Source organism: Gorilla gorilla, chromosome 10 (assembly GCF_029281585.2).
Source record: "Gorilla gorilla gorilla isolate KB3781 chromosome 10, NHGRI_mGorGor1-v2.1_pri, whole genome shotgun sequence".
Lineage (NCBI taxonomy): Eukaryota > Metazoa > Chordata > Mammalia > Primates > Hominidae > Gorilla > Gorilla gorilla.
The window spans coordinates 47,096,448-47,120,048 of record NC_073234.2 but is presented as its reverse complement, the minus strand read 5'-3'; the positions used below and the strand labels follow the sequence as shown (position 1 = coordinate 47,120,048).

Genomic DNA, 23,601 nt, shown 5'->3' with positions numbered 1-23,601 from the left:
AGGCTGGAGTGCAGTGGCATGATCTCAGCTCACCGCAATCTCTGCCTCCCGGGTTCAAGCAATTCTCCTGCCTCAGCCTCCCTAATAGCTAATTTTGTAAGAATTTCATAAGCTGCAGCAGCTGTGGTCAATACCTCAGCTTCCTACCAGCTTCCTTCTCCAGAAGATAGCAGCAGCAGAAAGAGGAATTAAAAGGAAAGGCTACAATAATAACCCTAAACCTTTTCATCTCAGCAGCCCCCAAATACATCAGCAAGCTCGATTCTCAGCATCTCTTCCTCCCTCCTTGGCTCATAACCAAATGATCAAACAACGCTTTGCTGAGACGAGGCATGAGGCTATTGAGCCAGCATCACCTCTCCCAGTGTGGGAGGGGGCATCACATTATACACATAAACAGAAGCACCTGTTTCCAGAAGCAGCATGGGGGAGAAAGAGCTCATAAAGAGTCCCAGATTGTTATAAGAAATAATTTGATGGGGTTAAAATTAAATGTCCAAATTGAGGTTGCTTATGGAATTTAAAGGGGATGTTGAGAACATGGGGTGGAGAGACTAGAAAAGGAAGAAAAGAAGACAAAGAGAAAAATACACACAATATAGTAGACAAAGGGGAGAAACCATAAAAAATACAGCCTCACAAATAAACGCAGAAGCTAAGAGAGAGGAGGGAGCCAGCACCTGGAAAGCAAGATGTTACAGCTGCGGAGTGGGAGGGGAAAGCAGGAGAGCAACAGGGAAGAGGAAAAAAGGCCAAGTAGCCAAAGAGCTGAGAATCAGACCCTTCCCTTCATCTGTCTTCATCTTCTCTGTGACTTTAAGCAGGTGAATTCTTGAGGTATTCTCACAGTGGCTGCTGCCTCATCTTGGCCTGAACAACAGAACCCCCGCAATGCCTGTGTGGCATGCCCACACACACCAGTTGGCCCCCAGCTTTCACCTTGTCTTCCTGTTCCCCAACACAGATGCACAAGTCACTCTCAAGGCTTGGGGAGCACTTTGGTGTGTCCACAGGATATAATGGGCTCTCCTCTGCACACACTCACATTCAGCAGCCCTCAGTACTGGGGCTTTCACCCCCAGCTCACACTTACTTCCAAAGAGCAGAGGCTGAGGGCTGCTGACTCTTAACAGAGCAATTTAGAACTGTGTGCTCAGGCCAGGCGCTGTGGCTCACACCTGTAATCTCAACACTTCGGGAGGCCGAGGCGGGCAGATCACTTGAGGTCAGGAGTTCGAGACCAGCCTTGTCAACATGGGGAACCCCTGTCTCTACTAAAAAAAAAAAAAAAAAAAAAAAAAAAATTAGGCTGGGCACAGTTCACGCCTGTAATCCTAGCTACTCAGGAGGCTGAGAGAGGAGAATCGCTTGCACCCGGGAGGCGGAGGTTGCAGTGAGTCGAGATCATGCCATTGCACTCCAGCCTACGCAACAAGAGCAAGACTCTGTCTCAAACAAAACAAAACAAAAATTAGCCAGATGTGGTGGTGGGCGCCTGTAGTCCCAGCTACTCGGGAGCTTGAGGCAGGAGAATCGCTTGAACCTGGGAGGCAGAGGTTGCAGTAAGCCAAGATTACGCCACTGCACTCCAGCCTGGGCAAAAGAGCGAGACTCCATTTCAAAAAAAAAAAAAAAGAAAAGAAAAACATAGAACTGTGTGCTCAGTGATCCAATGAAGGGGATTCCCACACAGTGATCCTCCATTTTCCCCAGGCTGCCAGTGCTGCACTGATTTCACAAGCTCTGAAGCTCTTTAATGAAGACAAAAGGAGAGGCAAAATTGCCCAGTTCCTGACTTCTCCAGCACACTGAGGCGATTCCTGAGAGGAGAGCTATGAGCAATGATGAGGTCATCTGAATGAACGCCATGCAAGCACAGCCCCTCACTGAGGGAAACAAAAACCAAGGCATAGTTGTTTAGGAATACAAGCGTGGGTGTCAAAACCCTGGAGTTGTGCTTTCCAGTGGGCCTGAGACAGAGACAAAGTGACATGATGTTTAGAGAGCAAGAAAGAGATCGAAAGGGAAGAGGGCAAGCAGTCTCAGGCTTCCGTGGTAGGAAATAAATAATGTCCAGAAGGGTCTGGCTCTGAAGTGGACCAAATGGCTCTCCTGTCCCATGTTTATGAGGTCATGGACCATTAAGCCAGCCAACCTACAGATGTCTTCATAAGACTTTATGAGATTAGACTGGGGAGACCCTATAACTCAGCAAGACAGGAAAACAAGAGGGGAGAATTGCAGATAAGAGATGGTAGAAACAAGTGCTCCGCTCCAGAGGCCTCACATATCAGTGGGAGGATATCTGGGTTTGGTGACCCCTTCATCTTCCTCACTTCTCTCTTCTGTGAGTTTCTGCCTATCTCCATTAGATTCAGGGCTACATCAGGCTTATATTATTCAATAATTTCTTGATTATCCACATACTTTCCTCCTCCTAACTTCCAACTGACCTCACACCATGTTACTGACCTGCAAGCCTTCCATCCTCAGAGAAGTTTCTTTGGTATTTGTGAAGCAAATCAGAAAGATAAAATACAATGTTTACAAATTCACATATTTTCAAACCTGATTTAGACTGCATTTGCTTGATGTGGTATTCCATAAGTTCTAATAGCCATGAGATGACTCTTCTAGGGATCCCTAGGTTGCTGAAGGCTAGTATTTATTCTCTGAACCATTAGGAGCAGAGAAGAGCATGGAAACCAGGAAAGGTACACACTGAACCAGTTAAGGAAATAAGAGTAGGAAACAGGATACGCATTATCTTATTTCCTCAGGCTTGCGCCAACCTGTGGTTATTTGCAGAAAGTCAGAGACCAGTAATCCTTAGAAAAGAAGCCCATGTTCTCCAAGTCTTGTTGCTCTTTCAGAAATTGAGCTGACACTCCAGGGCCCAAATTAAAGAAGGGGCATAAGACCCAGATCTTTAAACCACCACTCAGAATCCATATTTGAAAAGCAACCATTTATTAGAACCAATACAAGAGTATGAAAAGGGGGAAAAGAGGAGGGTAGAAGACGGGGAGAGAATGAGGTCTGCATCAGATGTCAGTTATGGAAACACATAAATGCTTACTTTTTAAACATTTACATTTAAAAGGTGAACATATATATAGACCACTTATACTTTTTAAAAAAAAATCAAAAGCAGACATGTTTGGCTGAAATAAAACCAAGAAACACAGCTAAAACTCCCCCATAAACCTAAAAGTCCATGGAGAATTCAATTTCTCATTTCCATTCAGAAATCTGGCTACAAAGTGATTTGTTTGCTATTTGGGACAGTACAGAGTGCTGAAAGAAACCCAGCTCTTGAGTCTCTTAGATCCCATCCTGTAGGAAGTGGTGGGAAAGCCAGCGGACCATGGGCAAGTCAACTCCTGGCTACTTGGCAGGGAGTCAGACTGTGCTCTCTCCATTCCCCAGGACTCCACAGAACCATCTGGTACTGCTAGTGCTGGGTGAACAGTGAGAGCAGAGTCCACAAAACACAGAGAACCAGAATGTGACCGCAAGGAGCCAGGACCTTGTGCTTTTTCATGGATTACAAATCTAGGGCCAAGGAGAGGGAAAGCAGAAAGAGCCCTATTGGGAAGAGGAGCTGGCTGCGCCCCTAAACTGAGATGGAAAGAGTAAGGCTCTTGAGCCCACACCTGGCCAAGTAGAAATAGTGTCCAAAGTTTTCTCAAACCAGAGGGAAAAAAGGTCAAGGTTAGGTTCAGACTGCAGACACTAAGAGATGACAGATGTTGAATACGGTGAATGGGATGAAGCTTTAAGGATCAATGCCCAATTCTGAGTGTTATACACATTTCTAGGAAAAATAATTCCAATGTAGCTTTTGGGGGGGGGGGGGGGTGGAAATAAGGTGGTCACATTTATTCAATCAGCTGGTCCCTATGAGGAAGGAGAGGCCCAGGTACAGATACCACAAAGGGGTACAGAGACCCAGCTGTCCTGGGATTGGTTGGGGAGTGGTAAGCAATGACATAAATCAAAACCATTGAGGGTTGCTTTGATCCTGAGACAGTCTGAGTCTGCTTCAAACCCATGGGGAACGGAACTTTAATCCCCAACCTGCAGAGAGAAATAAGCAGTAGCATCCCTGCCTCACGATTCCCTAATCCAATGCTCTTGAATCTGAAATGGCCTCCCTCTGTGAATGCAAGACACAGAAAATCCCAAGTGCCTTCCCCAACAACATCCTAAGTCTGGACTAGTAAGATTCCAACATTCATGAAAACACTGTCAACATCTGAACTAGCAGCTTTGATGAGGGGTGGGGGGCAGAAAATTTGCCGAGTCACTAAGTAGTTCCAGTCTTGGAGACAGCTCAGTGAGGACCAAAGCCTGTGTGTCAGGCTTAAACTCTGGCTCAAGACATCCTCCACAGAGGACCCTGAAGTATTCTATTAACTTTGATTTACAATGCCTCACAACAACACCCCTGTGAGGTAGGTCAGTATTATTAACCCCATTTGACAGATGGGGAACTGAGGCATTGAAAGAAGTGACTTGCCCAAGGTCAACCATTATCAATCAGTTGAGGAGGTGGGCACACAGAGTCAGCATCCACTCGATTTTTGTTCCATTTCCCAGAGCATTTTACTTCTCAGAGTGTACTTGGGAGCAGAGGGAAGTTGGCAGGATACACCTCATTCCACAAACTAGATTAATTCAATAACGGAAGGGTATTAACTGAAGGCCTATTATTTATCTAGTATAATGTGAGGAATCTTGGAAAAATGAACTGCTTCTGAAAGTCATGTTATAGATGTTTTGAAAATAAAATTACATCTTTAACATTAAGGACATGAATTATTTTGTAAAGAAATATTCACTTTATCTTAGGAGGTGAAGGACTAACTCACACTGATTTCTCAGAGTTTATACTGAGTAACCTGAATTCCTAAAATCCAGAAAGCAAGATCACATTCCAACAGAAACAATGAATAAGAACCTTTTCCCCAGCGGTGGTTCTTGGTAGCGCTCTTATAAAGCTGCAAGTTGGTGGCGTGGGAATCCTAGCACCACAAAATACCCTCTTACTACATCACATCCCTCCCCACAATACCCAGAGGGCTGCATTTTTCCAACCTTTCTGCCTCAGCTCAACTTCAAGAGTTACAGCATCTTCAAAAACACCTCAAGGGTAAGGATACAAATGGTGACCCCTGCTTTTCTATTCAGGGAGAGGGGATGAAAATATTCTCTCTAACTAATCATATAGACTGTTGAATTCTTTCCTCCTGTGAGAGATGTAACTCTTTAACAAAAAAAAGGTAGAAGAAAAAACAGTTATGTCTTTTCTCCCCCTTTGGATTTACTTTGGATTCTGGTAGAAATCATTATGTCTCTTATCCTAAACTGATGAGGTGAGGGGTGAGGGTGACACGAGACAAACACCAAACTCACCACCAGCCCTCGTTTAGAATCCAATCCTAAAGCTACCGGAAACCAGAACACTGACTTGAGCCTTAAGAGTGTTGTGACATGATTAAACTGTCTTTTCAGGTGTTCTCAAAGAATTTCTAGGCAGAAAGCCTCTCCTTTCTTCCATACCTCTTCACAGCAGCCAGTGTAGGAAGTCCCCACATACAACAGAAACTCAAAAGATGATTTATCAACACATACAGTAAAATGTTCACTAGGGGCCGGGTGCGGTGGCTTATGCTTGTAATCCCAGCACTTTGGGAGGCTGAGGCAGGTGGATCACTTGAGCTCACGAGTTGAAGACCAGCCTGGGCAACATAGGGAGACTGTCTCTACAAAACATTTTTTAAATAATAAAATTAGCCAGACACTGTGGTGTGCACCTGTAGTCCCAGCTGCTTGGGAGGCTGAGGCAGGAGGATCATTTGAGCCCAGGAGATTGAGGCTGCAGTGAGCTGTAATAAAGATACTGTGGCCGGGCGCTGGCTCACGCCTGCAATCCCAGCACTTTGAGTGGCCGAGGCAGGTGGATCACAAGGTCAGGAGTTCAAGACCAGCACGGCCAAGATGGTGAACCCTGTCTCTACTAAAAATACAAAAATTAGCCGGGCATGGTGGAAGGCGCCTATAATCCCAGCTGCTCGGGAGGCTGAGGCAGAGAACTGCTTGAACCCAGGAGGCGGAGGTTGCAGTGAGCCAAGATCACGCCACTGCACTCCAGCCTGGGCAAAAGAGCAAGTCTCCATCTCAAAAAAAAAAAAAAAAAAAAAAGGTTCAATATGGATACTCTAGGTACAGGAACCATTCCAAGACCTAAATAGGTTTTTTTTTTGTTTTCCTCACTGATAGCTGATCACATTAAACAGGTACAGGTGCTAAGAAAGTTTAAGACTGATCTTTTGGCAATGACAGTTTAGGTTAACTCTGTTTGGAATTCCTAAAAATAAAAAGAAATCCCTTAAAAAAGGCGGACAAACTGGCCACTTGGCCTTGAATCGACTGTTAGGGTCACACCTGCCAATGCCAGGGGACATCACAAAAAAATAGAGAATGGCAAGATAAAAAGTTCACTGCATTCAATTTGGCCTAATTTCTTGATAATAGTTTCCTATTAGATTTTCCGATTAATACTGATGGCTCTTACCTAGGCTGTGATAATTAGGTTTTGATCTATTGTGACATTAATGATCACAATCAGTTGACTTTGAAATTGTCTTAATTAATGGCTCTTTCCTTGTCAGCTTTTGCCTCCAGTGCAGGATTCATTCCCCTCCCCACTGCCTTGTTTTAACTCCTTCTCTTACTGACCTCAGAAACAAATAGCATTGGAGGATCACTTTCTTCCCATAAAACAAGACTTTAAACTATTTTAAAACATTTCTCTTGACAGAGGAGCAATATGAGATGATGTTAGATGAAATGAGGATCAGAATGAAAAGACAAGAGAACAAGCTGTCAATGAACAGGAAAAATTCCATCTTAGAAAACAACCAAAGTCAAGCACAATGTTAAAGTGACAAGTTGAAGTAACTCTAAAAAGACAAGATGAGGTAGATTAAAATCCAAGAAAGTCAGCACAAGCAAAAAGAAACCAGAATTGTTTTTATGAAACTATCTAAAAAACTTCACACTTTAACTTTCCAGAGCAGTTACTCTAATTCCTGGGAATTCTGACTTCCAAAGTTAGTCAACTCTCAATTATCCAGGCAGAAATAAATATCTTTTTCTTGTGGTCATCCATGGGTCAGAATCGACAACATCCTTACGATCAGACTGTTTCTTAACCCAGCTAGGCTTCGATGATTAAATCTGAGACTCAGATTTAATATACAAGGTATATGTATTTCTGGCAAAGGTTTCCACATAACTGATACAATTCTCTGCTTAGAAATCACCCTCTCGGCCCGGTGGTGGCTCACGCCTGTAATCCCAGCACTCTGGGAGGCCGAGGTGGGTGGTTCATGAGGTCAGGAGATCGAGACCATCCTGGCTAACAAGGTGAAACCCCGTCTCTACTAAAAATACAAAAAATTAGCCAGGCGTGGTGGCCGGCGCCTGTAGTCCCAGCTCCTCGGGAGGCTGAGGCAGGAGAATGGCGTGAACCCGGGAGGCGGAGCTTGCAGTGAGCCGAGATTGCACCACTGCACTCCAGCCTGGGAGACACAGCAAGACTCCGCCTCAAAAAAAAAGAAATCACCCTCTCTCCAGTATTGAATAAAACTGCACTGCTCAGAGTAGATGCTCAGGTGTTAACAGATGGGCTTCAAGCCTTCTCTTTAGAAAATCTCTTGTCATTGGAAAGCATGTCCGTTTTAGGCTTAAAGGCAGTTAAGTCTCATCTCATGTTCATTCCTCCAAAAGGGATGAGAAATTGAAAAAGGTGTGAGCAACTCTGGTAAAGTGTCCATGAGGAATATGTTGTTATAGAACCCACAATAATGTAACACAACTGAATCTGCAACATAGTTAATGCTTTCCACAAGCAAAGATTAACTCTACCACTACTTTGGCCAAGAATCTAAACCAGGGATGAAAATCAGGAGTTCTCAATCCCAACTCACCTGTTTTCTCTCTCAGTAATAACAGCATTTCCAACCCTCCAGCTATATTTATTTCCTGGAATATGTTCTTGTGTTCTATGGCCAGCTGGCTCAGTTCACCCAATGTTATAGGTCTTTTCCACATATAGGCCGAAATTAATGTCAACTTCTTACTCCAGGGCTACAAACTATACAACATCAGCCAGTCTGTCTCTGTCCCCAAGTCAGAAATGTGTATTGGTTTATAGCATTTATTATACCAAACTATTTTTTTTGAACAGAAACATAGGTTGTAAGCACTTAAACTATTAATGGTCAGTTCATCACACACCAGTATGAAAGTTATTTGAGGGCAGGGATGGCCTCTTTCTGAACCTTGTATCTTCAGGCCAAAAAAAATGTCTGTTGAATGAAACCAATGTTGATGTACAGCAATGTGGCTGGAATTTAGAAAGCTTAATAAAAATTGGGTGAGGGGGCATCTAATTCAGAACATGTTTTTGGGTGTAAGGCTAGTGTCATCTACTTTTGAAAACATAATTTTTATGATTAGCAGGTAAAGGTAGCATGAAACTGCAATACACTGGCTCCAGACCTTTCCTCTCTGCCTTGCCACAGGCATGCTTGGTGGTCTGATTACAAAAGTACGGATCTCAACACTATAATTTTTATTCTAAAATCTCAACCAAAATGATGGGATCATGGGTGCAAAGTGGGTTTTTCCTTTAAATTGTGAGAAACCATTTCCACATTTCAGATCTAATGGTGTTCTCATGACATTGCAAAGCAGTATTTTATGCCCTCAAAACTGAACCTTAAGGTAGAGACAATTGCTCCCCGGGCCAAACACAGATCCCTCCAACCCCTCACTGTACCTTAGGAAAGCTGGGGTAAACTACAGATTCAATAAAATCTCAATATGAAAATCTCAAAAACCTTCCCCAATGCCCTGTGGTTTGGCCTGAACATAGGGAAAATGGACTGCAGGGTGGCTACAGAATAGGAATGAAGAGTTAAGAATAATAAATGCCTAAGTTACGGGGACAGGACCAATCTTTCATTAATGACACAAAGTAGAATGCACAAAGTAGTATGCAGTATGGCTGGGGGACAGTCAAGGACCATCTAGACTTTTAATGTTAGAAGCACCACAGGTCCAAATGCTCCCCAGAGTGGACCAAAACTGGATTTTGTCCATGGCAACACTGTTCTCCACTATTCTGTCTATAATGAGAATATATCAATAGCAGGAAATCTACTTTCACACATGGCAAACCGCGAAGAAAAACAAGGATAACCTCAGACCACTTTTACTTGCTTTAAGTGGGAAAAACAAACAAACAAACAAAAAACCCCAGCAAATAATGGATTTTCCATGAACAGAAAAGCAAATATAAATGCAGTTGATAAACTAGAAAGCAATCATCAACTAATTGCAGACTACAAAGATACCCAAAAATCCTTCTCAAAATAGCACCCCAGTGGATGGTAGTCAAGCTTTCCAGCAACCAGTTATTGATGATTCATGGTCTACATCAAATGAATAAGACTTCGATTTTTGATACCAACAATGTCCCCAAACCAAACTTAACAAAGCTAATGACTGCTTCTCAGTAATTCAGGAAAAATTTAGAAATAATAGCATTGTGAGCAAAAAACAGAAGCTTGTTTTGGGGACAGGAATTCCAAGAGTCTGAGTGAAGATGTGGTTGGAAGCCTTCTCAAACATGCAAGTCCAGGGCTTTTCTCATCCTGCCTTCCCATCACCTGACCCTCTTCTGAAACCACCCCTCAAGTCTTTAGCAAAGTCAGGTATTACAGAGGACAGAGCAACAAAGAGGGCAACTGGAATTTAAAAAAAATTGTATTACTGAAAGTGCTCCATGAGAGCAAACAAATAATGACAATTTTATTTTTGTCCACAAAAATTTAACAGAGGTGGCCAGGCACGGTGGCTCATGCCTGTAATTCCAGCACTTTGGGAGGCCAAGGTGGGCAGATCACAAGGTCAGGAAATCGAGACCATCCTGGCAAACATGGTAAAACCCCATCTCTACCAAAAATACAAAAATTAGCTGGGCATGGTGGCACACACCTGTAGTCCCAGCTACTCGAGAGGCTGAGGCAGGAGAATCGCTTGAACCCAGGAGGTGGAGGGCGCAGTAAGCCAAGATTGTGCCACTGCACTCCAGCCTGGTGACAAAGCGAGACTCCGTCTAAAAAAAAAAAATAAATAATAGAGGTGAATGTCTGCATTAGGATCAAGACAAGAAGAAGACAGACAATCACTTTGGAATTCTGAGACTACCTCCAAGAATCATCCACGGAAGGATGTCAGCCATTTAACCAGGGCTACGGATCAAAAAGGAAAAAATACAGTCAGTGGACAAGTAGAAGAGTCTCCTGAAAAATATCCTTATTTGAAAAGGCAGCAGGAGTTGATAGAAAACATAACTAAAAAAGTAGAAGACACTGTTAAATTTGAATCTGGATCCTATATAGCTTCTTCTCTGGGATCTACTGAGGAGTGAAATCTAAATTAAGATTTAGCTTAGAAAGCATGAAGATAGTATGTTCCAATTTTAAATAAAAATTATATTGTCTGAAAGACAATATAATTTTAGTACTGGGGGAAAAAAAACTAGATTGTTATTTGAAGAAGAAAACATCATGGTTCTCTCCAGGTTTAAAATGGGTGCTCCCATGTAGGCTGATTTTCCCGGCATTTGATCTTAACTTGAAGGCCATCTGCCCAGCCCAGCAATCAAAGGGCTGCTAAGCTGTCCTTGGTAGCCTCTACTGGGCAAAGCTGTGCTATAACTCTGAAGAAAGGGAGATCTTTTAATGTTGATTACTGAAAGGCTTAGAAAGATGTCTTGAAAGAGGACTAAACACAAGAAAAATAAATTTTTAGCATTTGAGACTTAGGTGTTTAAGAGTGCTTAGCTCTTAACTATTAACTCTTCTGAGGGGAGAAAGCTCCATGAAACAGGTTTCTGTTTGAGGCTGTAATTCTTCTAGGGCAAGAACATCTACTCAACACTAACAAATGCTGGAAGCAGGCATCTGATTTCCTTCGTGCTAAGGGCTGAAATCAATACTGGCCTCTGGCTCCCTACATTCCTATAGAACCAGCTGCAGGTAGGCAGGAAGAGAACAAAAGTTGTTTTGGCGGCACTCAGTACAATAAACCGAAGACAAAAAAGACAGAGTAAAGTCTATTAAGAGATGGTAAGTAGCAGATGACACTGGGGTTATTTCGGTAAAAGAATATCAGATTTTTATGAATGTCTTAAATATTACCTATAACCACAGAAGCCACATGCCCCAGGTTTCTCAGAACCAATCTCAGTACCAAATATTGTCATGCTCTTTGTCCACATACTAGGTTTTTGGTTTTAAAAATAAGGTCGCTGCAGTTTACATGCCCACTGCTACTGGGAGGCATACACTGGGCCACTTGGATAGGCTGTCATTTTCTGCAAATCAAGAGATCCAAATCACCTCCTCAGGAGCTCTGGCCTATTTTTGTCTTATTCTTGTCTACCCTAATTGATATCCTTGGCTACATTTATGATAAATGTTTCCTGACCATCCTTTCCTTCTTTTAGATACCGATCAGATTAAGTACAAGCAATTGTCAATTATCCAGCACTTGATCTAGGCCTTTAATTCCTTCAGAGAGAGAAGGAATATAGAGATAAAACTCCCACCCACTTGAGGTATGGTTTATGAGCTCTTGCCCAATCACATTACCATTCAGAAGGATTTTCCTGGCTGACTTAAACCAAAAGCTTCATTGTTCCAGTCTGTCATGTCACTGAAGCAACAGCTGTCACCTCAATTATGCAGTATAATTTTTGACATAATTTATATAAGCACACAGAATTCAATCAGCAGCTGAGCAGGGAAGCAATGTTAACAAATGCTATGAATGGGTATATGATTTGCATATTATGTGGCTCATCTGTGGACTGGAGCAATCCATCCATTCCCCTCATTACTCTGAATAATCTAGAAATGGTAGATGCTCCTGGCCAGACAGCTGTATGTTTTAAAAATCAAAAACAACAAGAAAAGCAGCCCCATGGCTGGTGCGCTCTAGAATTAAGGCTATATTAAGCATTTATTCTTATTTCCTCAGCTTTGGGGCTGGGACAAGGATCCTCAAAACCCTGCTATTTCCTTACTTTTAATTGTGATTCTCTAGCCCTCCTCAACTACAAAAAGAAAAGGATAAAGTAGGGCATTTCTTGGGGGACAAAGGCAGAAGGATATGATCAGACAAATTTCTCAATAGCAACACAAGAAGAAACCAAAACGAAGTATTTTGCTGAGTAAGAAGAAAAGGTTGTGTCAACATGCTAATGCCAGGGCCTGTCACTTTCCAAGGTGACAGTCTTTCAGGAACATGCCTTTATTTTTATTTATATTTTTTAGAGACAGGGGGTCTCACTACATTTCCCAGGCTGGTCTCAAACTTCTGGCTTCAAGCAATTCTCCTGCCTCAGCCTCCCAAAGTGCTGGGATTACAGGCGGTAGCCACTGTGCCTGGCCATGAAAATTCATTTTAAAAAATAAGATACAACTATAAGTTTGAGGGTAGAAAAAGGGAAGAGCATTAATATTTTGGGGACTCTTGGTGGTAAATCCAGGAGCCAAGAATGCAGGAGACATAACTGCTATGAACACTTAAAATTGATATTGTGGCCAACAGCTCACCTCTAAAACTTCCCCACTGAAAATAATGGCATGGAAGGGAAACTCGGGTCCACTGAGAAGTGAGGGTCAGGTTTGAAGCCTCTTTGGTAACAGGAATGCTTTGGGAGGCCACAAAAGTTGGCAGGGTTGGAGGGTGCCTAGCACCTTGGCACAAGCAAGCACCAGGCAATCACTCACACCTACATAAATATACAGTCTAAATATGAGGAATGGAAAGAAATCATACATATATACCATATATGATAATAAAGACAACTGTACCCTACCCCATCATCCTCATGTACTATAGCTACAAATCTCCACAGTTAATAATCTTGTCATTTTATCACAAATTGATATCACTTTACAGAAGCAGAAGTGGGGAGTGCTAAAAGCAATACCGAAAGTCCTGGGGCTAAAAAGAGTGTCTTGACAGATTTCAGTGTAAAATCTCAAATCTTCCAAAGGATGGAGTAATTCTGGGAGGATGAGTGAGGATGAACAACAGAGGATGGCCCAGAAGACCACACCAGAAACCCTGTATTCTCCTGGGTAGAGCTGAACAAGGTTGGGAAAGCCCCAACAGGTAGGCAGTTGCTATTGACTTTTTAATAGATGGGCAACATCCTTTCCATCTCAACATGTCAGAACAAAGGCCAGCTAGTCAGCAACATGTTCTAAGAACCAAAGCAAGAAACCAAAATTCAACATCATTGTAACAAAATCCCCCAACCTAAAAAGCGACCAACCCTGAAAAGATCAAGACTCTAAGGTGATTAAAAAGTTAAAACTCATCTTGAGGTCACAGGGGAGCAGAAGGAAGAGATCAGGGCAAAGGAAAAAAAAACTGTGGGTATTACACTCAGTATGTAAATGCCTGGTCTTCACAGAGAGACACTTATCATTAATCAGACCATCAGTTATGTTACAAGAGAACCAATACCAACATTTCTCCTGTGGAGCACAGTGATAAGCACATTTTTTATGGATGTGTTTAGGATAGAAAGGGGTGGGTAGAAAGGAGAGGAGGCAGGGAGGTGAATGTATTATGTACAAAGAGAAATGACAGAGACCATCCCCTCCTTTAGCTCTTTGCTGTTTCTTTCTCTTTGTTTTCCGCATCCTCAGGATATGCATGCCATGTCAGTCTCTCTTCATAAAATGCTATCACAATTTGTGGACATTTCACATTAGCTTCTTTTGCAAGAACCAGGTCAGCTTCATCTGTGTCTTTCCTGGAGAGAAAGAATATGAGACTTAAAAGGAGAGGAAGAGTGAAAGAATCTGTCCAGACATACGTTTATGTCATTATATGGATTTAGTTGACTTGATTTCCTCCTCACCTTGGTTTCAAGGTGAAAAGGACCCTTTCAATATTTTCAAGAAGAAATTTAAGTAAATGGATTAATAGCTAATATATTATACAGAAACAGATGTCTGTAGCTAGAATTTAGATGTAAACCATGGTGGGCTTAGGTTAAAAAGATGAATAATAAATAATATTAATCTGCTTCCAAAATTTTTATTTGTGAATATGAGCATGTGAGTGAACCCAATCAAACCTACATTCAGGGGCCGGGCACAGTGGCTCACACCTGTAATCCTAGCACTTTGGGAGGCCGAGGCGGGTGGATCACAAGGTCAGGAGATCGAGACCATCCTGGCTCACACGGTGAAACCCCGACTCTACTAAAAGTACAAAAAATTAGCCGGGCGTGGTGGCGGGCGCCTGTAGTCCCAGCTACTCGGGAGGCTGAGGCAGGAGAATGGTGTGAACCCGGGAGGCGGAGCTTGCAGTGAGCTGAGATCGCGCCACTGCACTCTAGCCTGAGCAACAGTGCAAGACTCCGTCTCAAAAAAAAAAAAAAAAAACCTACATTCAGCTCTATTGATTATGCACAAGTCAATTATACACAGGTTGGTCAATCCAGTTTCCAGATCATCTAAGTGAAGGGGTCTTAACCCTCCTCGCTTTGTGTCCGTTTAAATACTCATTACCCCTCTGGCCAGAACTGTGGATTGGAACAACGAGCAAATAAAAATTTAGCTACAAATTTCAATTATCTCAGTAGGGCCTCTAATACCAACTATAACAAAAAAAATCTAGCCACATGGTTCCTTAAGCATGATTCCAAATCAATTAAAAAAAAATTAAAATTATCCTGAGAAGCTCAGGCACAGCAGCTCATGCCTGTAATCCCAGCACTTTGGGAGGCTGAGGCAGGTGGATCGCTTGAGCCTAGGAGTTTGAGACCAGCCTGGGCAACATGGCAAAACCCATCTCTACAAAAAATACAAAAATCATCTAGGCATGGTGGTGCATGCTTGTGGTCCCAGCTACTTGGGAGGCTGAGGTGGGAGGATCACTTGGGCTTGGGAGGTGGAGGTTGCAGTGAGCTGAGATTGAACCACTGCACTCCAGCCTGGGCAACAGAGTGAGACCCTGTCTCAAAATAAATAAATAATAAAAAACAAAATAAAATTATCCTGAGATGTGGACAAGAAAAATTACCACCTTATTGGAGCAGATACTCAAATTTGGACTATGGTGGAAAAAGCCAATTAATGTTAATGTAAATTGTAAGTAACCACATATGGCTGAGTAGGAAAAAGCAGTCCAGCCCAGGCACAGCGCCTCATACCTATAATCCCAGCACTTTGGGAGGCCGAGGTGAGAAAAGCACTTGAGCCCGGGGCAACATAGGAAGACCTGGTCTCTTCAAAAAACTTTTTAAAAATTAGCAGGCCATGGTGGCATGCACCTGTAGTCCCAGCTACTCAGGAGACTGAGGTAGGAGGATAACTTGAGCTCAGGAGGTCAAGGCTGCAGTGAGCTGTGATTACGCCACTGCACTCCAGCCTGGGTGACAGGGCGAGACACTGTCTAAAGTAAAATTTTTAAAAAGCAGTCCAGCCTCACCGTGGTGGCTCATACCTGTAATCCCAGCACTTTGGGAAGCCAAGGCAGGTGGATTGCTTGAGATCAGGAGTTCGAGACCAGCCTGGCCAACATGATGAAACCCTGTCTCTACTAAAAATATAAAAATTACCCAGGTGTGGTGGCACATGCCTATAATCCCAGCTACTTAGGTGGCTGAGGGATGAGAACTGCTTGAACCTGGGAGGCGAAGGTTGCAGTGAGCCGAGATGGTACCACTGCACTCCAGCCTGGGTGATAAAGCAAGACGCTGTCTCAAAAAAACAAAACAAAACAAGCAGTCCATCTAGCTCCTTACTTCTGACAGAATATGGCAATTCTTCAAATACAGGTTTCTGGGTAATTTACCAGCAGTACTCTCATCAGATAAAATGTTAAGCCTTTTGATTATACAACTTTTTTTTTTTTTGAGACAGAGTCTCGCTCTGTTGCCCAGGCTGGAGTGCAGTGACAGGATCTCGGCTCACTGCAAGCTCCGCCTCCTGGGTTCACACCATTCTCCTGCCTCAGCCTCCCAAGTAGCTGGGACTACAGGCGCCTGCCACCAAGCCTGGCTATTTTTTTTTTGTATTTTTAGTAGATACGGGGTTTCACCACGTTAGCCAGGATGGTCTTGATCTCCTGACCTTGTGATCCGCCCGTCTCGGCGTCTCGGCCTCCCAAAGTGCTGGGATTACAGACGTGAGCCACCACGCCCGGCCTTGATTATACAACTTTTAAGGTAACATGTTTCTTTAGTGGCACTGCAACACAAACCCTCTATGTATCACAAATTCAGAATACTTGGAAACAGAGGTAGTGAGGACCACACCATAAATCACTCTGTCTTTAAGAAATCAAATTAGGGCTGGGCGCAGTGGCTCACACCTGTAATCCCAGCACTTTGGGAGGCCAAGGCAGGCAGACTGCTTGAGGTCAGGAGTTCGAGACCAGCCTGACCAACATGGCAAAACCCCATCTCTACTAAAAATACAAAAATTAGCCAGGCATGGTGGTAGGCGCCTGTAATCCCAGCTACTTGGGAGGCTGAGGCAGGAGAATCGCTTGAACCCAGGAGGCGGAGATGGCAGTGAGCCAAGATCGCGCCACTGCACTCCAGGCGAAAGAGACTCTGTCTCAAAAAAAAAAGAAATCAAATTGAGAAGAACTACTTCCTTTTCATCTAAGAGCCATCCTCTCTCTACTGGATGAAATAACTTGTGCTTTGGCCAGTATTAGCTTTAATGCTTTTTGTTGAGATTATTTTTCTCTTTTAGACATTATTCAGTAGGTTTGGCCCTCAGTGATGGCAGAAAGCCTCATTTGATTCCTAGCCCAGGATCACAGGCCCATGGTCTTACAGTAAGTAATTCAGAACTGTGTAAACAAATGGTTAAGTCATGTTTATATATATATATATTTATTTATGTATTATTATTTTTTTTAGAGACGGAGTCTTGCTCTGTCGCTCAGGCAGGAGTGCAGAGGCTCGATCTCAGCTCATTGCAACCTCTGCCTCCCAGGTTCAAGCAATTATCCTTCCTCAGCCTCTCAAGTAGCTGGACTACAGGCATGCATCACCACACCCAGCTAATTTTTGTATTTTTAGTAGAGATGGGAGTTCACCATGTTAACCAGGCTAGCCTCGAACTCCTGACCCCAAGCGATCCGCCTGCCTTGGCCACCCAAAGTGTTGGGATTACAGGTGTGAGCCACTGCACCCGACCTTTATATATTTTCTACCTCAAATTTACCTTTTTTTCTGATATGTAGTACTATAATTTGCTTAATAGCAATCCATTCTGAAGCATAATTCCCATTTAACACCAATAATTGGTATCAGTTAAGGATCTCTGACATTCCAGGAGTTCAAGACCAGCCTGGCCAACACAGCAAAACCCCGACTCTACTAAAAATACAAAAATGGGCCAGGCGCAGTGGCTCACGCCTGTAATCCCAGCACTTTGGGAGGCCGAGGCAGGCGGATTACTTGAGGTCGGGAGTTTGAGACCAGCCTGACCAACATAGAGGAACCCTGTCGCTACTAAAAATATAAAAGTAGCCAGGTATGGTGGCACATGCCTGTAATCCCAGCTACTCGGGAGGCTGCGGCAGGAGTATTGCTTGAACCCGGAGGCGGAGGTTGCGGTAAGCCAAGATGGCACCATTGCACTCCAGCCTGGGCAACAAGAGACTTTGTCTCAAAAATAAATAAATAAATAAATAATAAAAATACAAAAATTAGCCAGGCACGGTGACGGGCACCTGTAATCCCAGCTACTCGGGAGGCTGAGACAGGAGAATCACTTGAACCCAGGAGGCGGAGGTTGCAGTGAGCTGAGTGAGATCGCACCACTGTACTCCAGCATGGGCAACAAAGGGCGAAACACTGTCTCAAAAAAAAAAAAGATCTCTGACATTCGAAATTCATGGTTTGGGAATATGCAGTCTTGCCACCCTATCTTCCACACAAATTCAAGTCACTGGCAAAGAAACACAATTGTAAAGCGAAGCCAAATCTCTCTCACCATTTCATTAGGAACATTAAATCACCACAGGAATCTGTTGCCCCAATGATCTTTTCTGGTTCCAGTCCTCTCTCAAAGCCCCGAGCGATATCATTGCTCTGCTATAAATAGAAGATAAAGGTTACAGCTTGTGGAAAGAGTAAAGAAACTCCCTGCTTCTAGGCTCAACAAAACATAACCTAAGTTAATATCTCCTGATATCATTTCTTTCACCAATTCAGAAAAATTTTTAGAACTTAATACTAAGTACTGACAGTGACAATGAAGTGACAGTGATGCCAAGAGATATTTTTGTATGATGTGATTATCTTTCCTGGAATTCCTCCAGAAGACTGGTGGTGAACCCTAAAAGTCTCTAATGTCCTATAAGATACTCCGGAGTCAGAGGCATGGTGGCTCACGCCTGTAATCTCAGCACTTTGGGAGGCCGAGGCAGGTGAATCACAAGCTCAGGAGTTCAAGACCAGCCTGGCCAACATGGTGAAACCCCATCTCTACTAAAAATACAAAAAATTAGCCAGGCATGGTGGCAGGTGCCTGTAACCCCAGCTACTCGGGAGGCTGAGGCAGTAGAATTGCTTGAACCCGGGATGCAGAGGTTGCAGTGAGCCGAGACCGCACCACTGCATTCCAGCCTGGGCAACACAGCAAGACTCCGTCTCAAAAAAAAAAAAAAAAAAAAAAGAAAGGGGAAGAAAAGAAAGATACTCTGGAGTCAACATCTAGGAATTCCTCTAATCCCACTCACTTGGAATCTCCTTAATATTGTAAATAAGCTTCTGAAATGATAAAGAATACCATGTTTACCCTAACTGTATCTTTTCATTTTACAAACTTCAAATATACTACCTCTCTCTCAATCTTTATTTTTTTAGACTTTTAGTTTACCTTAACACTAAACAATAATTTTGACACATTTCACAGTCACCTGTATTTATGGAAGAATAGAGGTAAGAATTATGTAAGGCCAATACTATTAAATAGCAAAATTTCAGAGATCATAAACACCAATACCTATACGCTTGGTTAGAGAGAAGGCCCTGGTCAGTGCCTATCCCCTCTGGATGTAGATGATTGTTAGCATTAGAAGGTAGAACCGGACCATGACTGAAAACAAAAACAAACAAAAAAGAAAACAAAAACAAAAACAAAAAACTGGCCTGGTGCAGTGACTCATGCCTGTAATCCCAGCACTTTGGGAGGCTGACATAGGAGGATTGCTTGAGACTAGGAATTGGAGACCAACATGGGCAACTGTCTCTGCAAATTAGCTGGGCACAGTGGTGCACACCTGAAGTGTGCTACTCCGACTCAGGAGGCTGAGGTGGGAGGATCCCTTGGGCCCAGGAGTTCAAGCCTGCAGTGAGCTATGATCACGCCACTGTGCTCCATGGTGGGCAACATAGCGAGAACCTGTCTCTTAAGAGAGAGAAAAAATTTGATAATTCATGAGATGAGTATTGAAACTTGGTCTAAATGTAGTAATACAATCTAGACAAGGAGCACAGGTTCAAATCCATGTGTAGTAACACTGATGAGAGCCAAAAAGCAAAATTTTATACAAGCCAGGTAATTTTTTTTTTTAGACAGTCTCCCTCTGTTGCCTAGGTTAAAGTGCAGTGGCGCAATCTCAGCTCACTGCAACCTCCACCTTCCAGGTTCAAGTGATTCTCCTGCCTCAGTTTCCTGAGTAGCTGGGATTATAGGTGCCTGCCACCACCCCTGGCTAATTTTTTTTTTTTTTTTGAGACAGAGTCTTGCTCTGTTGCCCAGGCTGGAGTGCAGTGCCACAATCTCAGCTCACTGCAACCTCTGCCTCCTAGATTCAAGCGATTCTCCTGCCTCAGCCTCCTGAGCAGTTGGGATTACAGGTGCGTGCCACCACACCTGGCTAATTTTTCCATTTTTAGTAGAGACAGGGGTCTCACGATTTTGGCCAGGCTGGTCTCAAACTCCTAGCCTCAGGTGATCCACCCCGCCTCGGCCTCCCAAAGTGCTGAGATTACAGATGTGAGCCATCATACCCGGCTACGCCTGGCTAATTTTTTGTATTTTTAGTCGAGACAGGGTTTCACCATGTTGACCACACTGGTCTTGAACTCCTGGCCTCAAGTGATCCATATGCCTCAGCCTCCCAAAGTGCTGGGATTACAGGCGTGAGCCACCGCACCCGGCCCAAACTAGGTAATTTGAAAAAACTTTATTATGGAAGATAATGCTAGCCTCTCTAGTGGCAACACACACACAAAAAAAGATTTAGAGACGCCCAAATGAACTAAATCTCTACTGCCCGATTTTCATAATAAAATCTCTTTGATCTTATGTTCACCTGCTTTCCTCTGAGACATACAAAGCATTTGGGGTCCGGGTGGTCCCCAAAGATACCAAAATTCACAATTGGAAGGAAATTCCATGCGTGGATCAATGAGAGATACTGACTTTTAAAAACATAGGCTCTTTTGGGGGCGCTTAAGGGGAAGAAGTTCCCAGATGTGCACACAGCTGCTCACAGCTGGAATGCTGGTGCATGGACTAAGTTGTAAATCATAACTGGCAACTGAAAACAGTTTGCTACATAGGGAGGGAAGAGGAGGCGAATGGAAGAAAAACGTTCAAGCTGCTGAAAAGGAGCCGGGGCGAAGAAAATGCTAAAATCATCATACAGGCAGTAATCTTAAATCAGGCATAATGCAAACTAACAAATTTCTTCTCCAGTGGTCTTAAGAAAGAAACACAATCCCCTCCTATACCTTTAAAACATACAATCACCTATCTTTCCAGCTGTCTACCTGACAGCAGCCAGTACTGCTAAGAATGCTATCAGGGGCCCCAGATGAACATTATGATGTAAGGGACATGTGGGGGTTGTTTTCAAGGTCGGCAGGTTCAGAACCTGGCCTAGGAACAAAACTCTCTGCACTGGCCAGTGGCTCCAAGCCAGATTATTCAGACTGCTCCTTTTTAAAAATGACAGAGGCCAGGTGTGGTGGCTCACGCCTGTAATCACAGCACTTTGAGAGGCCAAGATGGGCGGATAACGAGGTCAGGAGATTGAGACCATTCTGGCTAACACGGTGAAACCCCGTCTCTACTAAAAATACAAAAAATTAGCCAGGCATGGTGGCATGTGCCTGTAGTCCCAGCTACTAAGGAGGCTGAAGCAGGAGAATCGCTTGAACCCAGGAGGCAGAGGTTGCAGTGAAATTGTGCCACTGCACTCCAGCCTGGGCAACAGAGTGAGACTATGTCTCAAAAAAAAAAAAAAAAAATCTAATTTTACTGGTCTGGGGTGCATCTTAGGCACTGGAGATTTTTTTTTTTAACGTACCCCCCAGGTGATTATAATGTGTAGCATTGAGAACTAATGCTCTAGAAAGGTATAAATCTAATTAGAATGAAGATACATAGGGATGATTGTGGCAGCTACTCTGGAAGGCTGGAAGATTCCGAAGTAGACTTATGCTTTTATGAAATGTAAAGTGTATGATACATCCTTCACCACAAAAGGCTTCATAACCTTGAAATAAATAAAAGGAATGGAAGCTGGGGGCGGGAGGAGGTGGTAGAGTGTGTGTATTTATGCGCCCACACACAGATGAAAAGAGAGAGAGGCAATAACAGTGCTTATGCTACTTACTTGAGAGCTAAAGATCAGAAGGATTAAAGCAACTAAATCAAACCAAAATTTCATAAATACACTTCCCAAACTGAAGAAGATTCAAAAGACAAAAATTAATTTTGTACGCCAAGTATGTAGAAATAATAGATCAAGAGAATATAAATGCCACTGAACTGTACATTTTAAAATTGTTAATTGAGCCAGGCATGGTGGCTCACACCTGTAATCCCAACACTTTGGGAGGCCAAGGCAGGTGGATCACCTGAGTTAGGGAGTTCAAGACCAGCCTGACCAACATGGAGAAACACCCTCTCTACTAAAAATACAAAATTAGCTGGGCATGGTGGTGCATGCCTGTAATCCCAACTACTCTGGAAGGCTGAGGCAGAAGAATCACTTGAACCCAGGAGACGGAGGGTGCAGTGAGCCAAGATCATGCCATTGAACTCCAGCCTGGGCAACAAGAGTGAAACTCCGTCTCAAAAAAATAAATAAAAAATAAAAATACAAATACAAATACAAAAATTATCTGGCTATGGTGGCACATGCCTGTAATCCCAACTACTCAGAAGGCTGAAACAGGAGAATCACTTGAACCCAGGAGGTGAGGGTGCAGTAAGCCGAGATCACGCCCATGCACTCCAGCCTGAGTGACAGAGCAAGACTCTGTCTCAAAAAAAATAAATAAATAAAATATTTAATTGTATATTATATGATTTTCACTGCAAAAAAAAGATTATCAAGGATTGAAAGCAAATGCTACCACTGGAACAAAAGAAAGGGCCAGGCGCGGTGGCTCACGCCTGTAATCCCAACACTTTGGGAGGCCAAAGTGGGTGGATCACAAGGTAAGGGGTTTGAGACCAGCCCGGCCAACATGGTGAAACCCCGTCTCTACCAAAGATACAAAAAATTAGCTGGGCATGATGGCGTGAGCCTGTAATCCCAGCTACTTGGGAGGCTGAGGCAGGAGAACTGCTTGAACACAGGAGGTGGAAGTTCCAGTGAGCCAAGATCGCACTATTGCACTCAAGCCTGGGCGACAGAGTGATATTCTGTCTCCAAAAAAAAAGAAAAAAGGAAGTGAAATGGTAAACATTTCAAAGCCCCGGCTGGGCATGGTGGCTCACGTCTATAGTCTCAACACTTTGGGAGGCCGAGGCAGGCGGATCACGAGGTCAGGAGTTCAAGACCAGCCTGACCAACATGGCGAAACCCCGTCTCTATTAAAAATACAAAAATTATCGAGACCATCTGGCTAACATGGTAAAACCCCGTCTCTACTAAAAATACAAAAAAATTAGCTGGGCGTGGTGGCAGGTGCCTGTAGTCCCAGCTACTCGGGAGGCTGAGGGAGGAGAATGGCGTGAACCCGGGAGGCAGAGCTTGCAGTGAGCCAAGATAGTGCCACTGCACTCCAGCCTGGGCGACAGCAAGACTCTGTCTCGGAAAAAAAAAAAAAAAAAAAATCAGCCAGGTGTGGTGGCATGTGCCTGTAATCCCAGCTACTACTGAGGCATGAGAATCGCTTGAAGCCGGGAGGTGGAGATTGCAGTGAGCTGAGATCCAGCCACTGCACTCCAGCCTGGGCAACAGAGCAAGACTCTGTCTCAAAACAAAACAAAACATTTCAAAGCCCCTTTCTATTCTTAAAAAAATCACCAATGATCCTCCTTCTCTAAGATAACTAAGTCTTCTACTTATGGAGAAGGCAGAGGAGTGGTTTAACATTTTACAAAGATTTAATTTTGCCCCCTTAATACAATCCAGTGGCCACAAATTACATTTCTCACTTAGCCAGGAGAGGGAGCTGTAATCAACATACCTCCCTGGAAGCTCTTTTGTTCAACAATTTACCTT

The 23,601-nt window shown here is 43.4% G+C and overlaps 1 protein-coding gene across 4 annotated transcripts in view; it reads right to left on the bottom strand.

Annotated features, from left to right (window-relative positions):
• Positions 1-2,953: 2,953 nt before the first annotated feature.
• CBX5 (chromobox 5) overlaps positions 2,954-23,601 on the bottom strand; it is a 49,037-nt gene continuing 28,389 nt past the window's right edge. For 3 of the 4 annotated variants that reach the window (XM_004053275.5, XM_004053277.5, XM_004053276.5), the window contains exons 4-5: positions 18,123-18,223; positions 2,954-13,912 (exon numbers count right to left, since the gene is read on the bottom strand). In XM_004053275.5, coding sequence (XP_004053323.1) covers positions 13,762-13,912; positions 18,123-18,223 — 252 coding nt within the window. In that variant the 3' untranslated portion in view covers positions 2,954-13,761. The remainder of the gene's footprint in view (positions 13,913-18,122; positions 18,224-23,601) is intronic. The other variant, XM_055357054.2, reaches the window with a different exon arrangement.